Source organism: Leucopleurus acutus (assembly GCF_964270905.1).
Source record: "Leucopleurus acutus genome assembly, chromosome: 8".
NCBI lineage: Eukaryota > Metazoa > Chordata > Mammalia > Artiodactyla > Delphinidae > Leucopleurus > Leucopleurus acutus.
In genome coordinates, this window is record NC_139151.1 from 75,517,642 (window position 1) to 75,535,434 (window position 17,793).

Sequence of the window (17,793 nt, forward strand, 5' to 3'; positions counted from 1 at the left end):
GACTCAGGTTCTAATTTGTTTGGTAGATTTTCCTCAAGGGAAAAATTTTCTGAATTTTAGAATTATTATTTGAATCCAAAATCACCTTACCTTTAAGTGGATATTTAGGGAAGAGAAACAATATTTTCATACACAATGCTTTGTATTCTCCAAGTCTGAGAAAATAAAGTCAAAATTTATTGTAAAATCTTGTGAACAGATAGAAGAGTATAGATTCACTTCCTTATCACATTTTAAGATTTTTACATACTTGCTTTATTTTGAAAATAATATTACAAAACATACAGTGAGAAATATACAGCCTCCTGTGAAAACAGGTTTAAAATGTATAACATTCCCTTTTCTGATTATAAAAGTATTACATATCAAATAAAAATATATTAAAAAGAGGATAATAAAAAAATCATAAATAACGTAATCACCCAGAAACACGTTTATTGACAAGTTGGTGAATGTCCAATTAGTCCTATACATGCTACATAGAATTTTATCTTGGAAGACTTTTTTAACACAAAATTTTAAAGGTTTTTAGAATTTGCTTGAAAGATGTATATTTCCTTTTTCAAAAACAGTAAAAACAACACAGCAAGACCAGTTTTCCACCTACAGGCATTGTATACCCATTCTCCCTTCCCTATAGATCATTTAATAATAGAACAAGATCTCCCTTGGGTGAGATACTGGGGACAGAGTCCTTTCCCTCTAGGTGTAAAAGAAGCTCATTTTGGAAAGTGTTTGCCATCAGCATTGTGGGTGGAACTAGAGCAGAGGAACTGAAGTGTGTGGAGACAGTTCCTCTAGAGAGAAGGGCTTCTGGTTACACTTCCTGGCAGATTTCTCAATGAAAAACAGATGATAATTTGGCTTCTCCATTTCATGGATTAAGCAAAAGCAGCCCTACTCTTGGTCAGAATACAGATTCTTGGTTCTTTTTCTTGTCCTATTCTAAGTATGCTTGCTGTCCTGCTCAATGAGGAGAGAAGGTGGGAGAGTAGTGGCGAAAGGAAACTGGGTCTCAGGGAGACCTCTTGCATCATTTTTTTCTTTTGCCTTTCCTTAAAGGGCTAATGCACATCCTGGGCCGGAGAATTTAGTCAAATCCATGGAGGGCTTTAGAGTGGGGAATCAAAGGAAGATTCCTCACAAAATCTGTAATGTTTAAGATGAGAACATTTAATACAGTGATAAGAAGGTATTGGAGGCAAATTAATTTTGTCTTTAAACAATAAAGAGCATAGGGCTTACAGTAACTCAAAAATTTATGAACGTGAAATTGCTAAAAAAACTATCTTTATCTTGCATTTAGAGAGTGATGAGGAACCTGGTCAAGTATTTAGTGGGAGAAACAACACAATTTTTACAAAGGCATAACCAAAGAGGTTCAGATTTACCAAAGGAAGTTTGGTCAACACTATATTTTTAATGGATGATATTGTATTCACAAAGACTATTCTTGCCTCTGTCTAGGTGGCAATATTATTTAAGCCCTATTTAAAAAATTTCCCTGTTCTGCTCCTGTCCTCCTGACTTCCCAACTCTGTTTTAATTATTTATGTAACACTATTGCCAGCTATCATACCACTATTTTTCTTTCTGATCTATAACTAAGAAATAACTGCCTTCCTACAATAAAATGTAAGCTCCATGAGTGCAAGCAGTTTTGTCCTTGTTATTTACACTGCTCTATCCAAAGAGACCCTGACCCATAATAGATACTTGTGGAATAAATGAAATAAACATCACAACAAGGTGTTTTGCACCTTTTACAAAAGGCAATATTACATAGTGGTTAAGATATAGGATCTAAAGCCAAATGGCATGGGTTCAGACTTCTGAATGTATTACTTAATAACTGAATGACTTAAAACATTATTTAACATCTCTGAGCCTCAGTTTGCATTTCTGTAAAAGGGAGCTAATCAAACTATCTACCTGATATGAGTATCATGACAGCTAATTAAGAGAATATGTGTAAAGTTCTTAGATATGCCTGGCACTCAGTAATTGTTGGCTGTTATCATTTATTTTCAATCACATCTTAATTCAGAAAAAATTGAAAGAAAAAACCTCTTGTGATCACTCGATATCACTTGTGTTTAAATTTGCTGTAAGTATTAGTAATGCAAAAAGATTATTTCTATTGTGATAAAAATACCTCTTTTCACATGTCAGATTTCTGCCTTTAAAATTATTTTCCCATACACACTTCACAATTAAAATTATTGTTCACTGAAAATGTCATAAGTCTCATTTGAAGGCTTGTAAAGGGCTGTCTTAAAAAATTACTTATAGCCAAGAGTGTAGAGAGTGCTAGTATTTCAGTGCACGCAATCTTTGAATTCTGGCCAGGCATTATAAATGTGCTTAGAGAAATCCATTTAAGTTTGAGGTTAGTCTTCTCTGATGAAAATTAAAGATTATTTCCCCCACCCCTATCCTTTATTCAAAGAGGGTTCAGTTCCAAGTGCAACATTTTACCTTTTCAGGTATTTCTTGAGTTTCTAACTTGGCTTTTGTTAAAGAGAAAACAGTTCTTTATTCAGATAAGAGAGTGAGGATCACATGTATGTGTAGCATATAGTGAACTCCCTATAACAGAAAGAACCCATATTAGACCTGGACAGGGCTCATCTAATCCAATCCTCTCACTTTATCCACCGGGAAAGGAAATAGAGAATCAGGGAGGCAGTGACTGGCTCAAAGTCACAAAGAGATTGTGACTAAAACTCAGGTGTCCAGTAATACATGACCACAGGCTCTCTCTATGTTGAAATGTATCATCCCTGCCTCATATTATTTGCTTTATGGCAAAGTTCACTTTCAGTAGCAAGCTGAGCCCTCTGCTCTCTGAATGAGTGCCTGCAATCTATCATGTCCCAAATCCAAGACAGAAATCCACGAATTAGAGAGAGAAGCCTTTAGCAGGCCCAAGGGATTCTTAGATTTTTGTGGCAGGAGAAACATACTGTATTTTTGTGTGTGTACTGGCTCCCAAATGATTTGGCCATAACATGAGTGCTTCTGTTCTTTTCCCTGCAAAAGGCAAAATCCAAACTTGATAAATACTTAGACAAATAGTGTGATTTTTCTGGAGGAAAAAACGTGGTATTTGGAACTTTTTCTCCTGATGCAGCCCTTTGGGAGTTTGAGCTTCTAGAAGATTGCAGAGGTTTGAGCGTGACTGGGATAGCTTAAAACTTTTGTCTGCAAGAAAGAAGAGGTTCTTCCTTGCAATTTTGATTGATACAGCTCAGTTTGTACTACTGATATAAAAAAGAGAAGATTTATACTTAAAAATGAACAAATTTTAATACATGGATTATAGAACTGTTTATTAATGTGCATTTGCATTTATGTAAGTGGAGTTTGATATACTTTAGGTAAATATATGGCTTGCCTGATTATGAAAATGTGAGAATGATCTTTAGGAAGATGAACAAAGATATTTTAAACACATCTTCATATTTTAAGTCCAGAAAGAAATAATTTTACTGGTGTTATTCTGTCATTTTTCTTTCACAGAAATAAAATAATGAAGATGTGCTTTATATATAGTAATAAGCATTGGAAATAGATTCTTAAGTCTCATCACCAAACACTGTCTCCCTCTCCCTCTCTCCCTCTCTCCCTCTCTCCCTCTCTCCCTCTCTCCCTCTCTCCCTCTCTCCCTCTCTCCCTCTCTCCCTCTCTCCCTCTGTCTCCTATCATCTTTTTTCCTCTACACTTACTTATCCATTGTAACGTGGATTGCAAGCAGGGGTTTCTTAACATTTCCAGTGAGAAATATTTGCAAATTCCTTTTGGTGAGAAAATAATTCAGATTATTTTCATAAAGCCTGCTGCAAGAGACCACCATCCTGCTATGATGGAATTGGTTTATAGTCCTCCAGTCTTTCAGGGCCAGAGGTGACTATCTCTATTTCACTCATCTAGCTGCCTATCAAACATCTAGCCATCTTCCCATTGTGGGCTCTATAGGTTAGGTATCTGGGGCAATGCAGAAGAGGCCTTCTTTTCTTCTGACAAAAGAAAATACCCTTTCCAGGAGATGAATAGATGTATCTGGGAGGAGGGGTCCCTAAGGGCTTGCACGTGGTTTGCTGACACACGCTTCTCTCTCCTTCCATTCTCCTCTCCTCCCACCCTTACTAGGTCTGCCTTCCCCTGTGGCTGCCACAGCCTACTACTGCAGTGCAGAAGCAGCCTCTGGGGGGAGGGACGTGATTTTGAGGGAGGAGAGAGTCAGGTGGGCAGCTGGTAGAATGATTCTCCCGCTGCCATATGCCACTGTTGGGGCTGTCTAATTTCTCTGTCATGAGTGATGAAGTCATTTTTACAACATAATGAGGTACCAAGGGACCCAGAGGGCTGGCTTGTGCTTGTGTATTCCTTTTTTAATTTGGGAATGGGGGCATCAGATGTGACAAAGGGAGGCACTGGAGTCCTGATTTGATTAGATTAAATCCATTAAACAGCCTGAATCAGTCTATTCCTGCAGACCCTCTAGAAGAGGATTAGTGCCACACCTGGGGTGAGGAACACTAGATCCCTGTTAAGTGACAAGCCCCTACGCAAATGGAAACTGATTGATTGATTCCAGGAAAATAGATATCATCTGTAGAAATGACAAGTCACCAGTGTTCCTGTCACATCTTCCGGGCAAATCCTTGTCGGGTGGGCTTGATATGCGAGGTTGTTTGTGGCTATGGGTCATAGAAAGAGAAGATGACTGGGAATTTCACAGCTAACTCACTCTGGGTCACAATGAATGTTAATCATCAGGTAGGGCGTGATGCCGGTTCTCAGCAACTGCATTTGCTTTTCCAAACATTTCTGTATCAGGGATACTATATGCCTCTCAATTCTGGCAATCCGTTTGGTAATATAGAACCTCCTCTCCCTCTCTCTATCTTCTCTCTCTCTCTCTCTCTCTCTCTCACACACACACACACACACACACTTCTTTTCCCTTTTTTGTCTTACAGTGTGAAATGATTATATTATCTTACATATAATCACTTTAAGAACACTGGAGTGTACGTATGTGTGTGTGTGTGTGTGTATATAACAAGCAGAAAAGAAACAAGTAAAATGAGGTTTTAACTTGAAAATAAGCAAATTGAATTCATCTTAGTATGTCATTTGCTGCAAGAGAAATCATGAGGAAAACAATTTTAAGTAGCTTTCAAGTGGTTTATCATTTTGAAAATCAATCTTAATAAGCAAATGGCTCTTATTTCATTTCACAGAAATTGTAACGATGTTCTTTGAGACATTTAGAGCACCCATCAGTTTCTAATCCTGTTCTTCAGGCACAGAAAAGTTAAGATTTTTCATATTTAGTTTGCACATTTCTTTGCTTTTCTTTCTCAACCCAGTTACTTACTTATGTTTGCACCAGGAGTGGGTTTTTAAGGTAGCACTTTAGCTGCCAATTATAAGGAGAAGGGCTTTAAACAGAATAAAATATCATTTTAGTTGAGATTCATCTTATTACTTGGAACTTCAAGTTCAGCAATATTTATCTAATTACTAATTAGATAGTTTGACTATTTGTTCAGCAAAAGCAATATATTAGTTTCATTTATTGCTAAAAAATTCGTGTAATTTGCTAGAATTTTCACTGATGGTTTATTTTTATATATGGTATTAACATAAATATAAGTACACTGATATATATATACTGCCTGATATTACATATACTGATATAAATACTGCCTGATATTATAGATAACCTAGATTTACAAGCCAGAAAATCAAAAATTTATTTAAAAATGGAAAAATATTTATTGGGGGGAATTTATTTCTAAAAAAGTTTTTTAATATAAAATACAATATTTCTTTATTTTTCTTCACATTATTCACCTTTATTTGGAAGAAGCAGTGATCAGACCTTATGTGAGTTTCTTAACTGAAATGGATTATAAAGCAAAAAACAAAACAAATGGAAAACCCAGGCTATAAATCAGAAATTGGATTAATTTTACAAATGTGTAATTGGTTAATTATACTGAATAGAGTCTTAAATGTCTATTCTATAATCACCAATTCATTAAAACATTCTCAGATAAACTACATTATTATTTGATATGTTTTAAAGTTTAACATTTAACCTATGGTGAGGCATTGAAAAATGCACCTGAAAAAATCCACAGTGGAATTTCAAAAGACACAAAGATTGTAAAAATGAATCTGAAAAAGAGCACAAATTTTCTCTTTGAGCCTCCTGACGTCAAGCAGTAGCATGGCTGTTTAATTTATATGATGGAGTAGAGGACAGCCTTCTCCTAATCCATAGTTAAAAAGAGTCCAGAAATCTAGCTTTTAGATTAAAGTGGGGAAAAATAGAAAGCCAGCTCCATTGCATGGAAACACAGAAGAGACACTCTAATTATGTGAAATGGAAAGGGATGAGTGAATATCAGAAGAGCTTTTCAATCAATGTGAAGTAGATCATTCAGGTATAAAATTTCTACCTCACCCTAAACAGTACATTTGTATTGGGGGTGGGAAGAGAGAGGATATGAAATATAAATTGTCTTCATAATTGCCTTAGTTTTCCATTTCAGGAGGCAAATGCAATTAGAATTAAATAGAATAATAAATATATGTATCACTAAACTTTTTATACATATCATCATTCTTCCTTATAGCAACTCTATAAGGCAGACATCATTATACTTGTTTTACTGATGAGAGAACTGAACACAGAATAGCAGAGTTATTTTCCCAAAGATCACTATCTGGTAAGAGGAAGATCTGGCATATGAACCCCAGTATGTCTGATTTCAAATGATGTGCTTCTTTACTAAATATATTTTTCCTATTGGATAGATTTGTGTGTATGTTCTTTAAAAAAATCTATTTTATAGTCTCTTTTAAAAAATTACTATATTACTTAGTGCTGGGCTAGATCCATAGGAAAGAGCAGCACAGCTGTGGAATAATTTAAAATATCTATTTATTTGCATGGTTTTGATTTTTAGACAAGTCTTTTGATAAACTTGAAAAACAGGTAATCCTGGGTAATATTTTCAGGGTAATATTGCCGTGAAATGTAACTGTGTGTCAGAGACTGGTGCTAGGGAAAATAAAACTCACATGAATATTAAATGTTTCTTAGTATGTAATCTATTTCCTTCTGTTGAGTTATCAAAAATATATTCAATGCTTATATTTGTTTCTGTAACATCAAGCCAAACAAAAATCATGACTATCAAGCATAATACAACATATACAACTATGTTAAATATTGATAAATGGGGAGATTCTTTAAGAGAACAATATATCACCTCTGAAGCATTACCACCTAGTTTAATTTTGAAAGCAGAGCTTCAAAGACAGTGGTTTCAAAAGCTAATGAGGATGTTGTGCTGAACAGAAAGTGTAATGGCAGTTGGTTTCAGGAGATTCCACAATGTTGTCTGGAAGACTTAAGGATGAGGCCAGACTGGGTCATGTACTTGAACTCAGCAGCTATTTCAAGTGAGGATTTATCCACAGAAGTACTCTAAATTCTATAGTCCATAGCTACCATCCTACAGTTATTCTATGAGAGTAACTCAGCTTCCTAGAATTGTTAGGATACCCAGAACAGCAGTTTGTCCCCATTAAAAACTCGAGAACAAATAAATGGTCAATTGATTTTAAGGCTATTGGGATAAAGAAAGCTCAAAGAAAAAAATACCTGTTATCATCTACGTATATCTCAGGAAGGGAAGATTTCATTTCCCTCGATTTAAAATCTTTATAAAAAAGTAACTGGTGATCATTTCTTAAGAGCATGCCACAAGCAAAGTATTCTGCTACCATCAAGGAGTTTGAAGAAATGAAAGACCTAGACTGTGTCCTCCAAGAGACACAGATAACGTGGGGGATGGAGGAACACATGATATCTTGGGTTAAGTCTTATAAAAATGATCTACAGTGCTTTAGGAATATCTGAGAGAGTCAATTAGCTGGAAAAGAAAGGCATGCGTGCGTGTATGGTGGGTAGGTATTGGGGGCAAGTCTGTGGGGATTCCAAGACAAGTAAAATTGATCTGAAGAAGGCTGTCAATTTTTGTTTGTTTGTTTCCTGTCAGGTATTTTAGATGGACTGTTGAGGCACAGATTGAGAGGCTGACGCATTTTAATCGATTCTATATGCCCTCAGAATGGGAGCTAGAATTCATGCACTTTAAGCTTCTAGAATTTCAGGATAATACAGAATGACTTTGAATCCATGGTCACAGAAATAGCATTATTAATTAGGGCAAAAACATTCTGGAAGAAAAAGAGAATAAAACTTCTCTGAAAACTCTGTTGAATGTTAGGGAAGTTCTATATCATGATAACTGATACTATAAACTACTTACTGTTAACCAGATACTGTCTCCTTTCATAACTGATTTATTTAATCTTCATGATAATCCCTTGAATTATGAAGACATATTATCTCCATTTTACAAATGGAGAAGGTAAGGCTTAGAGAACTCAAGTATTAACAACTTGCACAAGGTCAGACATAGTAAGAAATTAGAGTTGGAAATTGAATTCATACAGTGTAACCATAGAACATGTATTCTTAACTAATGTTATGTCATGCTGTTCATATGTCCCCAAGAAAAATATGGCAGCTGCTCGGTCAATTTGGTTAATGAAGACAATCAAAACCAGGTCAAAGAACTTCACTTTGGGTCTTGATCAAATGATCTAATTATGATTTGTGTTTTATAAGGGACATTGTCCTTTTCAGCAGGTGTTTCCATTCCACCCATGCTGCTCCCCTCTATAATAAAAGGGAAGGCTCTTACTTCAGCTGTGGTGACAAGCTCTGTTCTCTCTGGGCCTGTCCCTTGCCCCAGATCTGTCTCTTCTGTGATGGCTGGGGGAATATCTAGCATAGTACTGCTAAATCAGTGATTCTAATACCAGGAAAAGCGACATCAGCCTCACCAGGGAACTTGTTAGAAATGCAGATTCTCAGGCACCGTGCAAACCTAGGGAATCAGAAGCTCTGGCACCCAGCACTCCGTGTTTGAACAAGCTTCCTAAGGTGCTGATCATACGTGAGGAACTCTGGAAATCATAGTGCTGAACTAGGTTATATCCTAGAATTTCTTTTCCATACTCAGTTTTACTATTTCTTCCACTTCTTTTGTGAAGCTTAGATTTTGTTCATAAAAAGACAACCCTCCTGAAATGGGCCTCTCCATTTAACTACTTACTTCAAATCCAACTACTAGGTATAAATTAAATAAGTTACAAGCATGTAAGTACAGCACAGAGACTATAGGCATTATTTTATAATAACTTTGTATGGAGTTTAATCTATAAAAATATTGAATCACTATGTTGTACACCTGAAACTAATATAATGTTGTAAGTCAACTATACTAAATAAATAAACAAACAAACAAACCATAGGAAAGATAGAGTAGAATTCTGCTCTCACTCCCCACTGCTTTGACAATCCATCTTTCAATAATGTTTTGGTCTTTCAGAGTTTTTGTTCTTTTATCTGTTGCTGCTGGCACTATTAGTGCTAGTATTAGTTCTGCCCCTATTAAAGTGCAATAGAGCTTAGTGGTTAAATACCTAGGATCTACAATCAGACTGAGTCATTACAAATCATAGTTCCCCACTTAATGTCTATGTGACCTTAGCAACGTATTTAACTCACTGGGACTTGGTTATTTTACCTGTGAAATAAGAATAGTAGTGGTGGCCCTCTAATATAGTTGTTAGATTAAAATGAGAATTTAGAATGGTGTCTGGCACACACTAGCATAACACCATTGGCTATGATTATTTCTACTTGACTGACTCACATTTATGGATTTATTTTTATGTGCCAGGCACCAGACTAAGCCTTTTAGGTATATTATTTCATTTAGCCTCACAGCAATCCTATGAAATATAATAGATTAATATAATCGTTGAACAACTAATACCTCTTAAATGATTAGGATATGCCAGACATTCTTCTGGGTGCTTAATTTGTAATAACGCATAGGTTCTGTAAATATCCATGTTTTGTAGATGAGGAATGAAGCATAGATAGTAAAATAAACTGTTCAAGATCACTCAACTAATAAGTAACAGAAATGGGCTTTGAATCCCAGATGTCTGGCCTAGTAACCATGCTCTAGACCATTACACAGCACTGCACTTTTTATAGACAAGGAATCAGAAGCCTAGAGAGATTAAGTAGCTTTCCAGTCACATAGTTATTAAGCAATAAAGCTAAAGTTTTACAAAAATTTCTGTACAATATTTATGTCATCTTCTTTTTCTTTACCAACTTTATTGACCTTGGCCCCTTTACTCCCCTGCAAGCCTTCATCTTACTTGAACTTGCATGCATGCTGGTCACCTTCTGTCTCCCTGACTTCATAGTTTCCTCTCTTCTCAATTTCAGTAAGCTTCATATTTACTTGACTTTAGGGGCATAATTGATTTCCCTCTATGATCACCCTAAACTCCAACATCTCCAAGATGTCATGGACTTATGGTCTCTTCTCTTGCCTTCCTTATCCTATCTACATTTCATCAAACCCTCTTCACAACTTCCCTTTTCATCACCTCACTCCTGACGTTCTTACTTCTACTCACGTGTACTACTGTGTCCAGCCATTTCCAATACTGCCCGAGTTTTTGGTATGTAATTTAATCTCTTCTATGTTTCAAAACTTTGCTGATCCATTTCCTCTTTGGAATTTCTTCATTCATTTTTAGATTAATCTTCCAAAGCCCAACTTTAAAGTTTCCTCCTGATGGACTTGTTTCCTGGTCACCCCAGCTGGAATGGACTTTTCTCTCCTTTGCTTTCCATTTGTACTCTTGTTTTGGCCTTTGGCGTATGTTGTCTCTTGGCCACTTGTCTTTCTCTTTTTTTTCTATTACACCAAGGACATCCTTGCCTTTTTCTAGCTGCCTAGTTGCATCATGTAGATGAAAGAGCGCAGATTTACAGATTTCCGTGTCTGACAGTTCTGGATTCAAATATCAGCTCTATTGCTTACTTTTTTCTTACACAGTCTGTCTCTATTCTCTGATTTATAAAATGAAAAGAAAGTGTAACTCAGAGAGTTGTTGTGAGGATTAAGTGAATTAATGTAGGTGGAGAAAGTATAGTAAGTGCTCTGTAAATTGTAGCTCCCTTCTCCTCCACACAGTACCTTAAATATAGTCTCACAGAGGTTTGGAGTGTGAATGCATAAATGAGTGTTGAATGAAGTGGCTGCTTCAGTTTGGGCTGTATGTAGTACATCAAGAAAAAGTATAAAGTCTTCCCATATTGGCCAAGAATTTTGATAACCATAATTTTAATAACTTGGCTGTTGATTTGGATATCATTTTCATGAAATTAGAAAAGAAGACTAGGTTCTGAAAATTTCGATGGATTGTATTCTTAAATAGTTAGAAAAAAGTCAATCCATTTATTTATTTATTTATTTATTTATTTATTTATTTATGGCTGTGTTGGGTCTTCGTTTCTGTGCGAGGGCTTTCTCTAGTTGCGGCGAGCTGGGGCCACTCTTCATCGCGGTGCGCGGGCCTCTCACTATCGCGGCCTCTTTTATTGCAGAGCACGGACTCCAGACGCGCAGGCTCAGTAGTTGTGACTCATGGGCCTAGTTGCTCTGTGGCATGTGGGATCTTCCCAGACCAGGGTTCGAACCCGTATCCCCTGCATTGGCAGGCAGATTCTCAACCACTGCGCCACCAGGGAAGCCCAGTCAATCCATTTTTATGATGCAACGGCCACTAATAATGAAAATGGATTGTTAAACAGATTAAGAAAGTTAAAAGTAGGAAGCATTTAGAAATGTCACAGATTATATAATTGGAAACTATATTCAGGGTAAGAGTGGAAAATAAACATCTAAAGTGATCTATTGACATTTTATCTCAGGAATAGTAGTGTGATTTCAAGTAGCTTTGTGAAGATGATTATTTAAATTTATGGTTAGAATACTGTGAAACACATTACTAACTACATATTATGTGCATAATTAGGTATAAATCCCAGTGGCAAAACCCACTGACTTTGGAATCAGACTAGATTTGAAACAAGGCTCCTCTACCTAGAGCTGGTTAACAACTTGGGCAAGTGATTTCACTTATCTCAGGTTTAGTTTCTTCATCTATAAGATGGGTGTATTAATAATGCCCATGTCATTAGGTTGTTAGATGGTTGTGGGTTTTATGGCATGTGAAATGTTCGTGTCCTGTCTAGCAAGTTAAATAAACACTTATTAAATTTAGCTCTGACTATAGTATGAGTTGAGTAACAAATAGTTCATAATTGATTCAGCTCTACTAGCAAGTGATTTTATCCCCCAAGGGATATTTTGCAATTGCTGGAGACATTTTTGGTTGTCACAACTTGGAGGCATGTGCTACCGGTATATAGTGCATAAAGGTCAGGGGTGCTGTTAACATGATACAATGCACAGGACTACATCCCACAGCAAAGAATTAACCATCCTAAAATATCAATGTGTGGAGGTTGAGAAACCTTGAGCTAAAGAATGGATAAAATTCATCTCTCTCTAGTTTATCTAGAGATAGCAGTATTTTAAACTCTTTCAAATAGGGAGAAAGAAACTGATGATTAAAAGCTATATTCATAGAAAATAAACATCATGCATCATTCTTTCAAAATAAGTACAGTATTAGAAAAGACACATGTTAGATAAACCTGGATTTTAAAAAGTACAGTGTTTTTTTTGTTGTTTTTATTTTTTTTGTAAAACTTAGCATGCAAAATTAGCACCTGGACTACTTATTAGAACAGATTTCCAGGTTTCACTCCTAGCACATTCTGGTTTGGAAAGTCTGGAGTGAGAAATCTGCATTTTTAATAGCACTCCAGGGAATTCTAATGCAGCTGGTTCATAGATGATAGTTTGAAGGAATTCTTCCAAAGGGCTGAATGGGGTGGATGCATAACTCATATAGACAATTTTGAAAATCCTTTAGCACCATGTAGCTCTGGTTCTCTTTATCCTTGATGTCTTAAGCAGCCCCAGTCTCATTATTATCAAGCATAATAAGCAAAATGGGATGGATCTACAGAAAGATACTCTCAACACTGGTTTTTCAGTATCAAGACAGCCTACCCATATGCCCAAAACTCCTGTGTCATCTGCACTTTCTGCCTTCATCCTCTCTGTTGTACATGTTCAACATTCAAACTCCCAGAACAGGGGGAATATATGTTTTCCTCATTGGGCTTTGGGATCAGGTACCAGTTACCACTAGGTCCAGGAAACTTGCTACATACATTTCCTTCTATCTAGTTCCTCTCAGCCCTAAAGGAAACCTCCAAAGTGTTCTGGGGTTTGCACACAAGAACATGCGTATTTCAGTCTTAAAAGAGGTGAAAATTCCTTTAACTTGAAAGTAATCAAGCATGAAAATACATTTTAAATCAATTTAAATAACAATTTTGGATTTTTATTTTATAAAGACAGGTTATGGGATTTTTGCATTTATTTTCTAAAAAATAAATCCATATTTGGCAGAAGTTTAATATCACTGCATGTGTGGCATTTTAATGGGAATAATCATTTCTAGGAATAGAAAGTTTCTATTTTGTGCTCAACATTTAGGAAATAAGTTCTTCTTTGACTCAAACTCAAAGATACCTATTCAGCAAACAGCACAGAGGAAGAATGGAACAGAATATTCACCTCCTGAGTGACTAGTTACCTCTGAAGAGAAGCCATTGAGGACAGGTACATATTAGGCTACATCAAGTAAATAAATGTATTTGGCCCAGTCTATGATTCATAGAAAAAGAGCTGATCCACTTCAGCCCTTCATAAAGCCATTTCTCAAATTTCAGGAGCCAATTAATAATGATCAAGACCCCTTTCAGAAACTCATGTCTTTAACAGTTACATTTCAATGTGCCCTTGGAAAAATGAGAGCTTCTATGAGGCAACCAATCTTGACTGAATCCAAGGCTCAAAGTTTGACTTGAAAAAACTTGCACAGAACACACAGCTTAGCTCATTAGATATAATGTGTCCCCAAATTTCTTTGCCAGAAAATATTTCTAAATTTACCCAGTTAAGGGGATGTTTTTCTTGCTTGGTATTAGCATTATGGAAGATTTTTCGGTTGATGATGGAATGGAATTTTTACTTGCAGATGGATAAAAGTGTTAGCAATTTTGAATTGTTGTTTATATGTATGCAAGGACAGGTGTGCCTCAGACAGAATCCCACCACCTACCCATCTACACAAAAAGACAGACAAACCTGAGATAGATATATTAAGTGATCATGATTTCTATTATAAACATGTCCTGAGGGAGCTGATCATGAGGTTTGTTTCATAAAATTTTATGAATAGAATCATATTTACCATACTTCATGGTATCACATGAGTTACAATTCCATTTAGGCATTTATTATTTCTTCAACAACTCTTCAGTGAGTATCTACTATGTATCAGGCACTGTGCTATGCATTAGAGATACAAAAGTGTATCTAAAAAACAAGCTCTTGCCCTTAAGCACCTTTCATTGTAGACTGATATATAGACCAAAAACATATACAATGATTAATTATCTATTTGCAATTTATAATTAGGTCTGTGAAAAAATTATGTATAACCAGATTTATTGGGTCCTTCTTTTATTTCTTGTGCTTCAAATGATGTAGCAATGCAAGGTAGTCCAAGTATCTATTTGCAGTGGCTAGCCAATCAAGTTCAGAACATTCTTATTCTTTTAGAATAAAACAGTCTACCTTAAAATTGCTTGCAATTAACCTTGATCTGAGAAATGTAGATCTATTAATTCCTTTTATTTTTCAGGGTTTTTGGAGCTGCCATACTTCTTACCTCTACCCTGAATATGCTAATCCCATCAGCAGCCAGAGTGCATTATGGGTGTGTCATCTTTGTTAGGATACTGCAGGGACTTGTTGAGGTATGCAACTACAGGATGACATCATTTTAAGGTTGGCATGCTAGTAAGAATCAGAAGATTATCTTTGTTTTGATCTACAAATAAATATATTTTATTAGGTTGTGTCTACAGAGTGCTAAAAAAAATTGGAAAATTAGAAATCAGATGTCTTTAAATGATGACAAACTACAACTGTGACAGCTTACCCGCACTTCTCTAGAATTTAGTGGTGTTAAAGAAATGTCTAGTGACTATTTGACTTAAAAAAAACAACAGGCACTTTTGTTAATGTGCTGTGATAAAAATTTTGAGTCCATCCTCTGCTAGTGATAACCTTGAATTAATACCTTTGGAGAGTTTTATAACAAGTCCCTGTTGGCTTTAAATCACGATCTGAGTTTTCACTAAAACATTTCATTGAATGTATACTTTTGGCATCTAACTCTAATGATTGACTTTTGCTCCATCAGCCTGTAGCCTTTGAAAGAACATCATTTAAAAACTTGAGAATGGCGTACCTGTTGCCCCTTCTCTTTCCATGAAATATGGTGGGAGTAGACAAGCCAGATAAAGTGTTAAGGCACTGAAAACAATTTCCTGTCTCTCCATAAAGAAAGAAGAAATGATAGGATCAAGATAACAGAAAAAGAATATTTTTAAGGTTTTAAGTTCAAGACAAAAATTTCAGGAAGTATGACCTTCAAGGATCTAAGCGTCACCATCCTCTGTAGGGATTCCTTATAGTTAGGAATAACTGAGTTTAACGCCTCACAAAAATGTGTCTCAAATTACTCAAACTGTTCAGAATTGCAGATGAACTGAGTAATAGAGGATCTTTTCTTTGGCCTTAATCAGAAGAAACTTGAGGTAACAGGAAGTCTTGAAGGGTGGGAAGAATTTGAACAGTTGACTAAAAAAGAGGCCATGTCTTACCTGGTCTGGGCTGAAAGTCTTTAAAATGGAATTTCATGGAATGAGCAAAGAAAGGCCCATGAGTGGCAGCTTTCCCTAAGACCTTGCACCCATTCTAAGGAAACAGCATTGCATCAGAGAAGTGAATGTACTTATTTTCCAATGATCCTTCATCCTAAATGGTGATGGATATCTTCTCCCATCATAGGGCGTCACCTACCCAGCATGTCATGGGATATGGAGCAAATGGGCCCCTCCTCTAGAGAGGAGTAGACTGGCAACCACCTCCTTTTGTGGTGAGTATTATGTGCAGATATAGTTATGGCCGGCAAAAGCTTAGGAACAACTTTGATAAGAGTTGGAAGTTGGTAAAGCTCACCTGTAAAACCATTTGTGGTGTGTCTGTATGTATACGTGAGGAAAGGTTTTTGACCCACCATTTCAATTTCTGTAATTATTATTGGTCTCCTCAAATCCTCTATTCCTTCTTACATTTTGTATTTTATAGTAGTTTGTTCATTTCATCTGGTTTTCAAATATATTCATGAATAATTTTTATTATAGTCTTTTAAATGTTTTTTTTAATTATAGTATTGTATTGTTTTTATATATCTGACTTGGGTATGTAGGTAATATTCACTTGTGTAGTCTTGTACTCCTAAGGCTAAGTACATAGACATATGTATGTGTTTGGATGTGCATGGGTGTGAGTGCACATGCAACCAAGTGTGCAAGGGTGTGTTTGTGTGATCCAACCAAGAAACATGAAATGAAGTCAAGAATTTTATTGATTTCACTTACCTTCCTCCCATTTTCTCTTCTACTTTAGGTTCCTATGCTGGAGCTGTGATTGCAATGCCTTTAGCTGGCATTCTTGTACAGTATACTGGCTGGTCTTCAGTATTCTATGTCTATGGTATGTTGCATTTCTATACAATACGGTTAAAAGAAATGTGCATAAACTAAAACAGTAAGATAGATCAGTGACTATACTGTGTTTGCTAATTATTATTTTTTCATTAAGATTCCTTTCCTTTTATCTGAGAAGATCAAGGAAAATGTTTTATCTCTGTGATTTTCTCTACACTGTTATTTTTTGTTTTTCAAAGCAACCACATTGCTGATGGAAACTTTGTAATGTATGGTATGTGTTGTCCTTGATTATGAAATAATTAAATTAGCTCTTGATTCAAAGCTGATTAGGAGGAAGAAGCTGGGCAGCACCCACTTCTCTTTTTCGGCTACTGCTTTTTTGGTCATTTCCCTAATCCTGCTTCCTCAAGACTCAATAGGGGTAGAAAGCTGAAAGGTGATATTAGCGCTAATGCAAAAATTCAGTTTTGTGATGAACTATTAGCAGTCAGCTGCAGCAGCAGCACATTTTAGTCCATATTTCCCCAGAATTAAAGAAGATTAAGTGGAAAAAAAATGACACGAAACCCAAAGTCCAAACTCCCTTTCTGTTCACTTTCTAACCAGAACCTGGAAGCTTACTACTTGAAAGTATCCCTGTAGTCTCTCTCTAAGAGATTCTTTTTTAATAAAAAGGAAAGAAGAAATATAAGATCTGGATTCCAACTGATGTTGTCACTGATTAATACCATTTTTGAACATGGGCAGGAGAATCTGAAAGATTAATGAAGTCATGGTGAGCAGAACAGGACCTGGCTGCTTCCAAATTTGCTATGATCCATTCTAATTTTGAAATGTTCTCATTAAAGCAAGTTCTTGTATTTGCAGAATGTTGTTAAATGTACTTTATGGTAGGGTCTCTTATCCTGGTTCAAAAGCCATGGTTGGTTCCCACTAGCTATCTATTTTACATTTGGTAGTGTATATGAGTCAGTGCTACTCTCTCACTTCGGGAAGCAACTGCATAGCACAGGGACATCAGCTCGGTGCTTTGTGACCACCTAGAGGGGTGGGATAGGGAGGGTGGGAGGGAGACTCAAGAGGGAGGGGGTATGGGGATG

At 36.2% G+C, this 17,793-nt stretch overlaps 1 protein-coding gene across 1 annotated transcript in view; it reads left to right on the forward strand.

Moving 5' to 3' along the window:
* Window positions 1-17,793, forward strand: part of SLC17A6 (solute carrier family 17 member 6) — a gene marked incomplete at both ends in the record, with an annotated part of 36,035 nt that overhangs the window by 6,635 nt on the left and 11,607 nt on the right. The window contains 3 exons of the mRNA XM_082844134.1: window positions 14,815-14,929; window positions 16,029-16,116; window positions 16,650-16,736. Coding sequence (XP_082700260.1) covers window positions 14,815-14,929; window positions 16,029-16,116; window positions 16,650-16,736 — 290 coding nt within the window. The remainder of the gene's footprint in view (window positions 1-14,814; window positions 14,930-16,028; window positions 16,117-16,649; window positions 16,737-17,793) is intronic.